The sequence below is a fragment of the Lipotes vexillifer genome, unplaced genomic scaffold (assembly GCF_000442215.2).
Source record: "Lipotes vexillifer unplaced genomic scaffold, Lipotes_vexillifer_v1.1 scaffold204, whole genome shotgun sequence".
In the NCBI taxonomy this organism is placed as follows: Eukaryota; Metazoa; Chordata; class Mammalia; order Artiodactyla; family Lipotidae; genus Lipotes; species Lipotes vexillifer.
The window spans coordinates 1,959,934-1,974,506 of NW_006777418.1; the positions used below are offsets into that span (position 1 = coordinate 1,959,934).

Below are 14,573 nucleotides of genomic sequence, written 5' to 3' on the forward strand. Positions count from 1 at the left end.
AAAAAAAAAAAAAAAAAAAAAAAGTAGTCAAGGACATTCTCTGGCGGTCCAGTGATTAGGACTTGGCACTTGCACTGCCAGCGCCCGGGTTCAATCCCTGGTTGGGGAACTAAGATCCTGCATACTGCACAGTGTGGCCAAATTTTTTTTTTAATTTGAAAAAGAAGAAAAGTAGTCAAAGAATTGTAACTTATTTTTCCTCACTTACCTAATAAACAGATTTTTAAAAGATTAGTAATGGCATAGGCCAAATAAAACAAAAACTTATAGATGGGAATATAAACTGGTACAACCTTTTCTGGAGAGGAGGTTGAGCACATGTCCCAATGACGGTAAAATATTCATACCATGTGTTCAGGTGTCCCACTTCCAGGAATCTATCTTAGGGAGAAATCTGAACTTTTAGCTAAATGTACAAATTTAAGGTAAGTCAAGGTAATGTTGACATCTTTGTGATAACTACCAAAACAATAGTTTTAAAGTATACAGCTACCCGTACTTCCCTGGTGGCACAGTGGTTAAGACCCTGCACTCCCAACACAGGGGGCCCGGGTTCATTCCCTGCTCAGGGAAATAGATCCCACATGCATGCCTCAACTAAGAGTTTGCATGCCACAACTAAGGAGCTCACCTGCCGCAACTAAGGAGCACGCCTGCCGCAAATAAATGAAATAAATATTTTTAAAAATAATAACAATAGTAATAAAGTATATAGCTATCACATTTATAAGTAGGTAGAATCATTAAAATATAGCTGATAAATGCAAAATAAGTAAAAAACAGAACTAAAATATCAAAGGATGGTGGAAAAATAGATGATAGTAAAATGATAGCTTAAATCAGACATATCAGTAGCTATATTAAGTTAAATTAACTAAAATGAAATACTCAAAAGTTGTCAGACTGGATTTTTTTAAAAAGCCAACTATAAGCTCCTTATAAGAGATATATTTAAACATTAGGATATAGAAAAGTAAATAGTAAAAGGCTAGAAAAAGATATACCATGCAAATACCTACTGAAAGAAAATTAGTATAACTGTACTAATATCAGACAAAGTAAAATTTAAGGCAAAGAGTATTACTAGAGATAAAGAGAGCTCAATGAATCAATTCAACTGGAATATAAAAAATCTAAAATTTGTATGCACTTAATAATAATGACCTCAAAATACATTAAGCAAAAACTGACAACTAAGAGGACAAATAGACAAATCTATAAGTATTGTGGGAGACTTTAATACAATTTCTCAGTAACTTATGGAACAAACTGACAAAAATTATGAGTCTAACAGATTTGAATAACACAACAAACTTGACCAAACTAACATATATAGAACATGTACTCAACAACAGCAGAATACACATTTTTTTCTTCAAGAATGCATGGAACATTAACCAAAATGGAAGGCATACACAAGGACATGGAACAAGTCCTAATACATTTCAAGGTATTGAAGTAATATAGAGATATCTTCTAATCACAGAGAACTGAATTAGAAATCAATAGCAAAAGAATAAATAGTAAATTCCCAAGTGTTTGAAAATTAATCAGTACCTTTTGTCTGATTCTTATAAACGTTTTCTTATGCAAAATTTTAAACATATACAAAGAAAGGCAGAAAAGTATAATGAACTCTCATGAATTCACCATCCTGCTTTTAAAATGATGAACTCTTGGCCAATTATATTTCATCTATACCCTCACCCGCCTGCTCCTTCTATATTATTTTGAAGCAAATTCCAGACATCATCACATTTTATCTGAAGCAAAACACTTCTGTATATCCCATGGGTCACAGAATAAATCACAATGAAAATTAGAAAATATTGTTAACTCAATGATAGTGGAAATACATTAAAACTGATGGTACTTCTGGTTCCAGCCAAGATGGCTTGGCCCCGTTCCTTGCTATTCCTCCCTCTTATAACTAAAAACCACAGATGGAATACAACATAAAGGAAAGACTCTGAAAGATGAAGAGAGAAGACTGACTGGGGACTTTGGATCTTGAGGAATGACATAGCTGTGAGTTTCCTGTTTGTTTTTTGTTTTTTGTCTGTCTCTCATATATCTGGAAGGGGGTGACTGGTGATGGAGAAGTGTACAACATGGAACCATCAATAGGTACAACCCCAAATTCCCAAGAAACCTGTTCCCTATAGTCGAAGGACTAGAAAAAGGGTGGCCTAACAGAATAGAAAATTATTTTGATAATATCTACCTTACTGTAGGCAAACAAAAGGAAAAACCAACTTCCCCTCATGGTGTTAGCAGGGCCCAGTGGAGGGCTAGACTTTTGGACCCATCAGCACCAGCAAGGTATGGTGAGTTGGCTTTCCACATTGTCATAGGGATCATATCAGTGGTGCCAAATGGAGCTGAACTTGCACACCTACCTGGCAGCAAAGAGACCGAATAAGGCAGTGTGAGGTGGTGCTAGTTGGCGCTCCGCTTTCCTAAACCAGGAAGTGTCAACTACTGTCAGCAGGACCCACTTGAGAGCTGAACTTCTATCCTCACTGAGCTGTAATGAAGCCACACCTACATGCTTTCCTCTTTTCCTTCCACAGTCACCTCCCACCTCAGTATTGGTGAGGCCCAGCAGGCAGCTGAACATCCACACCACCTGGACCTGCACACTACACCTAAACAGGGACACTGCCTGCAAAAAAAAAAAAGATTAAATAGGATCCAGAGCCTCATAGCATGATACCCCAAATTTCCAGGATAAGACTAAAAATCATTTGTTATATTAAGAACCAGGCAACTTTCAACTTGAATGAGAAAAGACAATTAGACACTAACACTGTGATGACGCAGATGCTGGAATTCTGACAAGGATTTTAAAGCAGTATTCATAGAAAGGCTTCAGTGAGCATTTGTGACCATTCTTGAATCAAGTGAAAAATTAGAAAGCTTCAACAAAGAAAGAGAAGATGTGAAAAAGAACCAAATAGAAATTTTAGAACTGAAAACTGATACAAAAATTGAAATTTTAAAACTCACTGGATGGGTGTAACAGCAGTATAAATATGACAGAGGAAAGAATCAGTGAACTTCAAGACAGAACAATAGAAATTATTCAGTCTGAACAAGCAAGAGAAAGTAGACTGAAAAGAAATGAACAGAGGGACTTCCCTGGTGGTGCAGTGGTTAAGAATCCACCTGCCAGTGCAGGTTACAAGGGTTCAATCCCTGGTCTGGGAAGGTCCCACGTGCCGCGGAGCAGCTAAGTCCGTGCACCACAACTACTGAGCCTGCTCTCTAGAGCCTGCGAGCCACAACTATTGAGCCCACACGTCACAACTACTGAAGCCCACGTGCCCTAGAACCCTCACACTGCAACTACTGAGCCCATGTGCCACAACTACTGAAGCTCACGAGCTCTAGGGCCTGCATGCCCCAACTACTGATCCTGCGTGCTACAACTACTGAAGCCCATGCGCCTAGAGCCTGTGCTCTGCAAGAGAAGCTACCATAATAAGAATCCTGTGTACCGCAACGAATAGTAGCCCCCACTCGCCGCAACCAGAGAAAGCCCGCACGCAGCAACGAAGACACAAAGCAGCCAAAAAAAATGAACAGAAATGTGGGACAATAATGAAAGATCTAACATTTATATCATTGGAAGCTCAGAAAGAGAGGAGGAGTGGTGCTGAAAAAGTATTCAAATAAGTAATGATGTAAAACATCTCAAATTTGGCATAAGACATAAACCTACAGATTGAAGAATCTGAGTGATCCTCAAAAAAATTAAACCAAGACTGATCAGTAAAAAAAAATAGAGAAGGCATAAGTTACATATATCAAAACCAAAAAGGTTACGGGCTTCCCTGGTGGCGCAGTGGTTGGGAGTCCGCCTGCCGATGCAGGGGACACGGGTTCGTGCCCCGGTCTGGGAGGATCCCATGTGCCGCGGAGCGGCTGGGCCCGTGAGCCATGGCCGCTGGGCCTGCGCGTCCGGAGCCTGTGCTCCGCAACGGGAGAGGCCACAACAGTGAGAGGCCCGCGTACTGCAAAAAAAAAAAAAAAAAACCAAAAAGGTTAATATCACTACAAATCCTACAAACATTAAAAAGATGAGGATATTATGAAGAATTTTATGCAAATAAATTTGAAAACTTAAATGAAATTGACAGTCTTACCAAATGCAAATTAACTAAAACAAACACCAGAAAAAAAGAGAAAATCTTAATAGCTCTATATCTTTTAAATGAATTAATTCATAATTTTAAAACCTTCCACTAAAAAACCTTTAAGACCAGATGGCTCAGTTCAGTCATTCTGGAGTGGGGCTGAGAATTTACATTTCTAATAAGTTCTCAGATGATGCTGATTCTGCTAGTGTAGATAGCATGCTTTGAGAATCACTGTTATAGGGTACTTTTCTAGCATTAACAACTGTAAACTCTAAAAGTATGCACATTTTAGAATTTGAATGTGACATACTTGTATCCTTTGTAAATTCTTTTAATGATTTTCCTCCTCTTATTTATCTGTAAGATAAATCTTTATATATTAAAGATAAAGATAAAGATATAAAGATAAATCTTTATATATTAAAGATGTCCATTCTTTGCCAAATACATTGCAGGTATTTTCACCAGTGTGTCATATCTTTCAAACTAATTTATAAATATTTTGTTATCCAAAAATGTTAAACTTTTATATAGTCAAGGGGGAATAGAAGTTATAAATAAAGCAATGAGTTTATAATTGTCAAAGCTGGTAATGGGGACATGGGAGTTCATTGTACTCTCTGCTCTACTTTTGTATATGTTTAAGGTTTTCCAGGAGTTTCCTGGTGGTGCAGTTGGTTAAGAATCCGCCTGCCAATGCAGGGGACGCAGGTTTGACCCCCTGGTCCAGGAAGATTCCACATGCCGCAGAGCAGCTAAGCCTGTGCACCACAACTACTGAGCCTGCACTCTAGAGCCCATGATCCGCAACAACAGAAGCCACTGCGATGAGACGCCCACGCACCACAACAGAGTAGTCCCTGCTTGCAGCAACTAGTGAAAGCCCACGTGCAGCAACAAAGACCCAATACAGCCTAAAATAAATAAATAGATAAATAAAATTTTCCAGAATGAAAATATATCAAGCATACCACTTTATCAATGTTAGAGTTTATATTTTTTGTATAAAATATTTGTTAACTTGGTGTTTTTTTAGTCTTAGCTGCAGCACACAGGCTCTTAGTTGCGGCGCACAGGCTCTGCATTGTGGTGCGTGGGCTTCTCTCTAGTTGTGGCATGCGGGCTCCTTTCTAGTTAGAGCACATGGACTCAGTAGTTGTGGTACGTGAGCTCTCTGGTTGTGGCGCGCAGGCTCTAGAGCGCTCAGACTCAGTTGCCCCGCAGCATGTGGGATCTTAGTTCCCAGACCAGGGATCGAACCCATGTCCCCTGCATTGGAAGGCAGATTCTTAACCACTGGACCACCAGGAAAGTCCCTAATTAGGTGTTTTGAAGGGTAAATAAAATAGTGTTATTTTATACATTTATAGACCACTGGCTATACTCATCATAAAAAGCCACAGCGTAAAACTTTTGTTATATTGATTTCATATTTTTGTGTGTTTGTTTGAAGTGCTTGAAGCACTTAACATGGAGGAAATGATGTCCGCCATTTCCTGCTGGATGGAAAGCGCAGCACACCCTCTGGCATCAAGAGACAGGGGAAACACTGAGGAAATTCCCATCTTAATTATTGAAGGTTTCCTTCTCTATAATTATAAGTAAGCATTCCCCACTCTAATATTGACTCTGAATGAATGGGAAAAAAAACTTTGTGCACTAAATATGCTGTTAATTTAGGCCCCTTGACACTATATGGAATAGAAGCTATTTTCTGACCATTCCGTATGAAGAATGTAAGAGGAGGAGGAGGTAAGTTTTGAAATTGCCTTTGTGGATTGTAATTCAAAAGACAAACTTTAGGAAAAACAAGGAAACAGCATTATTGAGCAATGTGTATATGTCATTTTTCAAGCAAGAGAAGCCTCAATTCTTCATACAAAGAGCAAGACCTTTTTCCATAAAGGGTCACCCACATGGAGTAATGCAAATTACTTTTCTAAGAAAAGGCTCTTGGACAAGCTCTTTGGCTCATCTTTCCTAAATCTTCATATGAAGCAATCCCATGTTGATTATGGTTTTAAATTAGGGGGCCTGTATTCTGCTACAGCCACAGAGAACACCGATTAGTTTAAAGCTTACTACAACATATCAGTATCTCTATCATTATTTACATTAACATTTGTCTCTCAATTCTTTTATAAATTACTAGAGGGGGGGAAATAATTATGAATGGTAGTCAGTGAATTACAGAATTCATTTTTTAGATCAGGGGACTAAATCCATTGGGTGTCGTCTTTGTAACTGGCATTGAGTCTAAAAAGTGTAGTCGTAATCCTGTTGAGACTCAGTCTCTGAGTGATTTCCCCGTTGTCCTGACCATTATTTTACTTTATCAATTGTGTTTATGTTAACGTAAAGTTTCCTACGTATTTTGATAGTACAAGGATCTACGAGCCTCCAGACACCCCAGGGTACTTTGAGGGCCACGTGTGGCCCATGTATCTAAAGCACAGAAAAGAAATGGAGAACATCTCATGGGAAATCGGTAAGTGTCTTTTTTTCCCTCCACGGAAGGCTTTTTACTTGTCATTGCCTCAGAGTACACAAAAGAAAGGACTTTAGAAGGCATTTTTCTCATGTATTAGATTATAAAAGGACACTTTAAGCTAGAACACTCTGGGCTCCCCCTTTTCCACACTGGCTCTCCTGCCTTCTGTTTCTCTCTCTGTGGCTCTTGTGAAAGTTTGTCAACTTCTAGATGGTCATTCATTCAGCAAATATTGATTGAATGCCTTCCATGTACAAGGCACTACCCTGGTGATATCAAGGGAAATAAGGCAGACTCAGTCTCTACTCTTAGGAACCAGCATTCTATCAGGAAAATGGATGTTAAATGGATGATGCACAAGATTATCCTTTTTAGCTGTGCTGAGTACTGTGGCACTGAGCTTCAGGGGGACCGCCCAAGTCTCAGCAATCCGGGAAGGCTTCCTTGAGGAAGCCATATTTAAACCAGGTGATAGATTTAACTGGACAAAGGCAGGTAACTTGGGGAGATAGAAGGTCACCCCAGATGGTGGGTATGGTGCATGAAAAGACCGAGGGGCACCAGAAGGAAGGTTGTGGTAGAGAAAGCCAAGGCAAGAGGTGATGTTGCTGATACAGGAAGGGTCCAAACCCTGCAAGGCCATAGACCAGTTAAGGACTTAGGTCATTATCCTAAGGAAAGTGGGAAGCCCTCTACAGAGAGGCTTTATACAAGGATATGGTAGATATAAATTTTTTGTTTTAGTAAGATCCCTCTGGCTATGTGAAGGGTAGATGTAGAGGGTGCAGTATTGGACATATGTGCTCAGAAGAACTGCGTGATAGGATAGACATGGAGGATGCAGGCAATTGAGGTGGCAAGGACAACAGCTCAGGAATTGGCAGGCATTATTTCAGAAAATAGGAAAAAGTGAAGGAGTCGCAGATTTGCAAGGAGGAATGTGAGTCTGTTTTGCACGTAATGAAGTTGAGATGCCTGAGGGACTTAAAGCAGTGATTTAGAAATAAATATCTGGATCTATGGGCCTGGGCCAAGAACGGATCCTTGGGACATAGAGTACCACATGGAGAAGATGCAGGAGGCTGGAGAGAGAAGGGTTTTGGATGGGGTAGAGCAATCAAAACTGACGTATCTTTTCAGAATAAAGGGAGTTGCGCGTATTGTGAGAAGCCTTGTGGCCTCTTTGGTAGCTACAGAAAGCACACAGGGCCTCCCCATGATCTGGCGGCTATTATGATCCCTTCTTCAGTCCATTTCAACCCCTCTTCCCCATCCACAGAGCTTCTCGTGACATCCTGGCCACACCACTTCCAACATGGACCATTGGTTGCAGGGATGTCTTCTTACTACCCCTTTCTCTCTCTCTCCCCATCTAAAATGCAAATCCAGCCATGCTCCTACCTTGCTTAAATACCTTCAGAGAGTCTCCAGCCCTTCAGTATAAAATCCAAACAGCCAGACCTCAAGGCCACTAAAGACTAAGGCACAGCTCCAAAATCTCATCTCTATACTGTTCCTGCCTCCCCACATTCTAGCCTTTCCAAACTGAGCATCTTTTCCTTAACAAAGTTCCTCCTACCTCCCTAACCTCTGCAGTTTTCTGACTAGAAGGCCCTTTCTTTCCTTTAACCTACATAACTTCTACTTTTTATCCCAAACTGACTATGCCAGTTTTGTTAAAAATATATATCTCATGGGCCTGGAGAATTCAGATTCAGTACACATGTGAACTCATACCCCTTCCTGGTTTAAGAAGCTTCACAGGTGATCCTGATGTATAAGTAAGTTCAAGAACTACTCACTTAAGTGATTTCTTTTTCTTTTTCTTTTTTTTTTTTTTGCCATGCTGTGAAGCTTGTGGGAGCTTAGTTCCCGGACCAGGATTGAACCTGGAGTCCTAACCAGTGGACTGCCAGGGAATTCCATAAATGATTGTTTTGAGAAGGGACCTCTTCAGTGCTCCTAAAGTGCCATATGTACAGTGCCACTTAACTCTGTTTCTTTCTTGTTTAATTTTCACATCAGCTAGTTTGAATTTTCTCTGCAATAAATCAAAATTTCTTACCCGTTGTACCTGGCTGTGATATACTTCTCTCTTTAATGGCTATTAATTTCTTTTTAAGTTATGTTCCTGGGTTCTTTGGTTAAACCTATTGGTGTTCTCAAGAGATGCCAAGTGCCAGAGTAAGCATCCTGTATTAATAAGCCTGTTAGCATTTAAACTGCTCTCTTTTCCCCTTCTCAGTTTACCTAGATGGAACAAAATCTGAAGAGGACCTCTCTTCACAAGTGTATGAAGACCTAATACAAGAACTAGCAAAGCAAAAATGTAAGTATTGTCCAATCAAAGTGGATTGTGAAGGAGCAGCCAGGAGAAATAGTTCATTACATACCCAAGAATGGTATACCAGACAGCTAATGTAGGAGTGATTGTATCTATTCATGCATTGCTTTGAAGATAGTACAGAATCAGACACTCTGAATGGGTCTAGGGACTTGATTACTTTGTGAGTTTTTTTTTAAGGGTGAAAATATTCACCCTTTGTTATATCTCTTAATGATATTTATGTTATTTAGTTTAAAATTTTTAGTAGATGGCTGTTATTTCAATGGGACTGAAATTATCCTTTGAGTCCAGTGAAGTTAAAATGCTGGTGATCTTCTTTTAATATGTATAAAGTTCCCTTTCTCATTTATTCCTCCTAAAGATTTTTCATAAATTCTATTTCCCAAAATAAACAAAAAAATTTAAAAATCACTGAGTGTTTCTTCAAGATTTTCATATCAGACAATACATTTTTCAAGTGACAGAAATCCTCCTAAATCTGGCTTAAGCAGAAATAAAGTACGGGAGTGGCAGTGGCTTCAGGCTTAGCTGTATTAAGGAGCTCAAATGGGGTCCTCATGGTTTTGCCTCAATTTCATTTTCTGTTTGGGTATATTTTGAAGTCAGTCTCTCTCTACTGACAGATAAGATGTCTTTTGGCAACACCATCCTCCTAGGTCCAACAGCCCCAGTAAAAAGACAGTTTATTCTTTTTCAAGATTGTCTATGAGTTGATAAATTTTGAAGCTGGGTGTTGAGTACAGGGGGTCTATATATTATTCTCACTAGTTTTGCATATGTTTAAAATTCTTTATTTTGAACATTTTTTAAAGTAGTTTTCCATTGTAGCCCAGTGGAAAAGTCCCAGGAAAGATTTTGATTGGTCCTGTTTGGGTCACATGACTTACGCCAAACCAGTCACTATGCCTGAGGAGATGGTTTATTCTGATTGGCTAGGACTGGATCATGTACTCGTCTTGTAATTGAGTACCTCTCCTAAGACCTCCTGACTTAAGGGGAGAAATTCCCCAAGGGAAAGCAGGGCAGGAGGTAGAAACCAGAAGAAGGATGACAAAGTGTGCTGGGAAAACAAAACTATAGATCTAGCTGTTTCATTGGAACTGTTTGAACTAAGAGGGTTTTCATGGCTAACATACAAAATGCAGTCATCAGCTGGCTCAAGAGATAACAGTATGAGCCACTTTGGCAGTGAAGAATATTACATGCTCTTTTGGTGAGAAACAAATCCCCCAGTCCAAATCTCAAAATCTCTCAATAAGAATTAGATTTCCTATGCCCTCAGTAAATTCCTATCTGACTAGCAGTCTAAGCCCAGCCAGGCAGCTCATTGATCCTGACACATTCCCAATTTCAGGAGCAGCCCTTCATGTAGACATGAACCTATTTAAAAGAAATTTCAGGACCATATTAAAATTTCTTTCTTTAAGTGGAACTTAAAATCCTTGCCAGGAGCTGATTCACTTTGTTATAAAGCAGAAACTAACACACCATTGTAAAGCAGTTATACTCCAATAAAGATGTTTAAAAAAAAAAAATCCTTGCCTGCTCAGGTATGCCTGCTCACTCCTGCTATCTGTTACTCTCATAGGCCTCCCATAATGAAGCTCAGGCACCAGCATAAGTGGATACAGAGTGTAGGGTGAAGACAGGGGCTCAGCCTTTGTAAACGATAGCACCTGAGCCAGAGCCACTTCTCTGAGAGTTATTGGCTCCCTTGCTGACCTTGATAAGACACTTATGGGTGTTTCAGCAGTTGGACATCTATACCTTTCCATCCTCTCAATAATGGCTAATGCTTGGGTCCAATTTTCCTTTAATGACCAAGTCACATGCTGAAGTTTGCTCTTATGATCCACCTGCTGATAAAAGTAAAGGAGCCTTGGGACTTCCCTGGTAGCACAGTGGTTAGGAATCCGCCTGCCAGTGCAGGGGTCATGGGTTCAATCCCCGGTCTGGGAAGATCCCACATGCCGCGGAGCAACTAAGCCCCTGAGCCGCAACTGAGCCTGCGCTCTAGAGCCCTCGTGCCACAACTGCTGAAGACCGCGCGCCTAGGGCCCGTGCTGCGCAACAAGAGAAGCCACCACAATAAGAAGCCCGCACACCGCAACGAAGAGTAGCCCCCACTCGCCGCAACTAAATAAATTTATTTATTTATTTATTTACTTACTTACTTATTTATTTATTTATAAAAAAATGAAGGAGCTTTGATCGTGTAGGTCAGGCAAATTGCACCTAATTCCATACCAAGTGCCAGCTTGTGCTATCTGGTCCAAGGCCCAAGAATAGCTGGCATGTTTTGATGAGGGCTGAAAGTCCACAGCAAAGTACATTTCTATGTGTGTGACACCCTCCTCTTTCCTTGCCTACATCCTAGAGGTTTGTAAGGAAGTATTCCTTTGTAAGGCTATCTTGCTTGTGTTCAAGATATTGCATAAAGCTTAAAAAGAAAAAAAATAATAGCAAAATGTTAGAAAAGACGTAAAATCCAAAGAAGATCAGCTTTTCCTACCTCCAAGATCTATGTTCATTTTTTCCAGTTGCATAAATAAGTTACTGCATTATTTATGACACATCACATTTCCCAGTTCTTCCAACCACAGTACCTGCCAAAGCCAGCCTGGAGGGATCCTCAGCATAGCCTGGTTTAACCCTCAGTATGGGTCTGAGCTAGCGAGGAGACCTTTCAAATGTTTCAGTCGACTACACCTCAAGCTTCTGATAGCATCTCATAAATTGTTTAACTAATTTTCTATTCTAAGCATATAGAATCATAATTGTGATTAAGTAATAATAATGAAAGGCAAACAACAAAGATTGAATTTAATTATTAAAGAAACAAATAACCCAGGAGAGTAAGTTTATAAAGTTATATGTTTAATCCTCATTTAAATCCAGACTTTGAGGCAGAATTTAATCATTACCTATTCTCCCTATGACAAGGCAGCTCTAGCTACCAGGAACATTCACACTCCCTTTAAATAAAGTGTTTATTTTCATCTCATTATAAAAACATAATAATTTTTTAAATTTTTAATCTTTTAGGGAGAAAATAATCACCTATATTCCCACCAATCATCACTGTTAACATTTTGATAAGTACATATCCAGTGTTTTTGCTATTCACATCAGTCTTTTATATGGTTACATGGTTTACATAGTTAATTGCCATGCTTACTTTTGTTTTTAAATTAGTATTTAATAAGCTTTATAGAGTCCCTTATGTAATGAAACTGAATAAGACTAAATAGTTCTCCAGTTGAAGGATTCAAGGCTGAGTTCTGTTTTGCTCATTAAAAGTAAATTATAAGACCTGACAGTGACATCTTACTACAGAAGAAAGATGTCAAATCAAAGGAACAAACATTGTAAAATAAAAATTTAATAAAATGAATTTGGGATATTTTTCTATATTGAATTTAAAATAGTTTCCAGTTACAAAGTAATAGTAGTATAATTATATAGTATAATATCCAAATTAACAAAATTATTGAACCATTTCCCAATTGTTGGATATTTTGTGTTGTTAGAAAGCTTTTTACATTGACAAATAACATGCGGTAAAAATTTCTGCACAAATTACTGGTTTTCTTCTTCTTGCATTAAAATTTTTCAGAAGTAGCACTTGCTTGGTCAAAGAATATCATCATTTTTATATTTTACATGCTTCAAAGATTAAATAGTATCCTAAAATAGGTGTGCTTTTCCAGCATGAGATGTGTAATAAGAATGCGGTAGGCTTATCACTGAGTTTCTAAGCCAAAGTCACTATTCAGCAAGGCTTCCTTACTTTAAATAAATAAAAAATATTAAAAAAATGAAGATTGAAGGTAGGAATATTTCTTTCCTCAAACCAAGGATAACATTCCAAAGCAAGAATTCTACTGTACCAGCCACCTTTTGTGTTTTTCTTCTAGTTCTCAAATTATTTCATTCCTTGAAGTCAAGGATTATTATACCAATTGCAGATGATATTGGATATCTGATAGCTGAAAATAGGCTTAAATTTAACACAAGGATTAAATGAATGAGACTTGGACTCTATTTAGTTCTTTACAGAAAACCAGCATTTCTTGCCCCAGAATCCCTGTAACCTTAACATCCTTAGATGTTAGTGTGAAGATTTAATAAAATGACAATTGGAATTCTCCATTAATTTCTTTTCTATTTATAATTATTCACCAGGTCTGCAAGTGACATCGTAAAGTTGGAATGCACTGAATCCTTCCTGGAGTGAATTAGGAAATTCAAAGGAATCTATGCAAGAACCTTAACCAAGATACAATGTGTACTTCGGTATGATGACAGCCTGTTGTTTTGTTTATTTGTTTCTCTGTTTGTTCTATCACACATGATTTCCTTAACACATGGAAAAGTAAGTAGTTATCCATGACAATGGACAGGAATTTACCTTAACTTTGTTCTCACTCCAGGAAGTGCAAGATACAGCATATCTCACAAAGAGTGAGTCAGTTTCTCTAGACCAGTGATTGTCAAACTCTTCTGAATGGGACCCGGAGTAAGGAATAAGATATAGATCACAATCCAGTATATATGTAACCTATTGATGTATGTGTTTGTGTGTATGTATCTATATGTGTTGCATGTATCATATCAAGAATTATAAAATATTTACCTCACATACAATGTATTCTTGATATTTCACTATTTTTAATTTTTTAAAAATATTGGTTACCATCCCATACCAATGCCCACCTCCTGCAAATAATGGGATAACCAGGAGTAGTCATATTGGTAATCATATTGAATAAATCAACAATTTGCCAACAGTATCATTTTTGTGTTTTGTCCTTGTTGCCACTGTTACTGTTTTTTATATGTGTCTGAAACCACTGAATCATTTGTGTCACTTATGTTGAGACTTTGTTACAAATAAGGTTTTTTATGTGCATGTTTTATTTTGTTTTTGTCAAACCATTGGTCTAAAATAGCAGAAATAAGTTACAGTTACTTCAGTGATATGTAATACAGGGGAGCTTTCATTGAAAAACACAGCAGGAGATCTGTATAATCGTATCAGTTTTTTGAGGCCTCGTTCAATGCTGGAATTTAAATTAGTGATCAACTTGTTATTTATTAATAATAGATAGATTGCTCACACCCTCTCAGTCCTTACAAATATAAAATATATTCTTACATTAACTTTAAACATTCTCTACAGACTCATCTGATCAGCACTCAGAACTTAGAAATTTGTAACTAGCTTACACTCAGCGATGACTAGGGGGTGTTTTGGTCACACACACTGAAAAAAGAAAAATCTGGGCTCAAATTACAGTTCATCCTTTTAATAGCTGTATGTCTTTGATCAAACCATTTAAAGTCTATACTTCCTCTTTATAAGAAGGGGATATCAACAGTGCTTAGTGTGGGTTTAGTGGGGAGTAAGGATAAAGTTCACAATCCTTCATATGGCCCCCAAGACATTCCCTGATCTAGCTTATGAGTGCCTCTCTACCCTCATTTCCAGTCACTCGACCCACTGCTGTTCAGCCATTGGGACCTCCTCTCCTCAAACTTACCAGGACCCTTCCTGCTTCACAGCGGGCTCATGTGCTACTCCCGATACTTA

At 38.5% G+C, this 14,573-nt stretch overlaps 1 protein-coding gene across 2 annotated transcripts in view; it reads left to right on the plus strand.

Moving 5' to 3' along the window:
* Window positions 1-13,185, plus strand: part of NMRK1 (nicotinamide riboside kinase 1) — a 19,192-nt gene extending 6,007 nt beyond the window's left edge. The window contains exons 4-8 of one of the 2 annotated variants that reach the window (XM_007450989.1): window positions 5,596-5,743; window positions 5,823-5,894; window positions 6,524-6,630; window positions 8,879-8,962; window positions 13,166-13,185. In XM_007450989.1, coding sequence (XP_007451051.1) covers window positions 5,596-5,743; window positions 5,823-5,894; window positions 6,524-6,630; window positions 8,879-8,962; window positions 13,166-13,185 — 431 coding nt within the window. The remainder of the gene's footprint in view (window positions 1-5,595; window positions 5,744-5,822; window positions 5,895-6,523; window positions 6,631-8,878; window positions 8,963-13,165) is intronic. The other variant, XM_007450990.1, reaches the window with a different exon arrangement.
* Window positions 13,186-14,573: the final 1,388 nt, after the last annotated feature.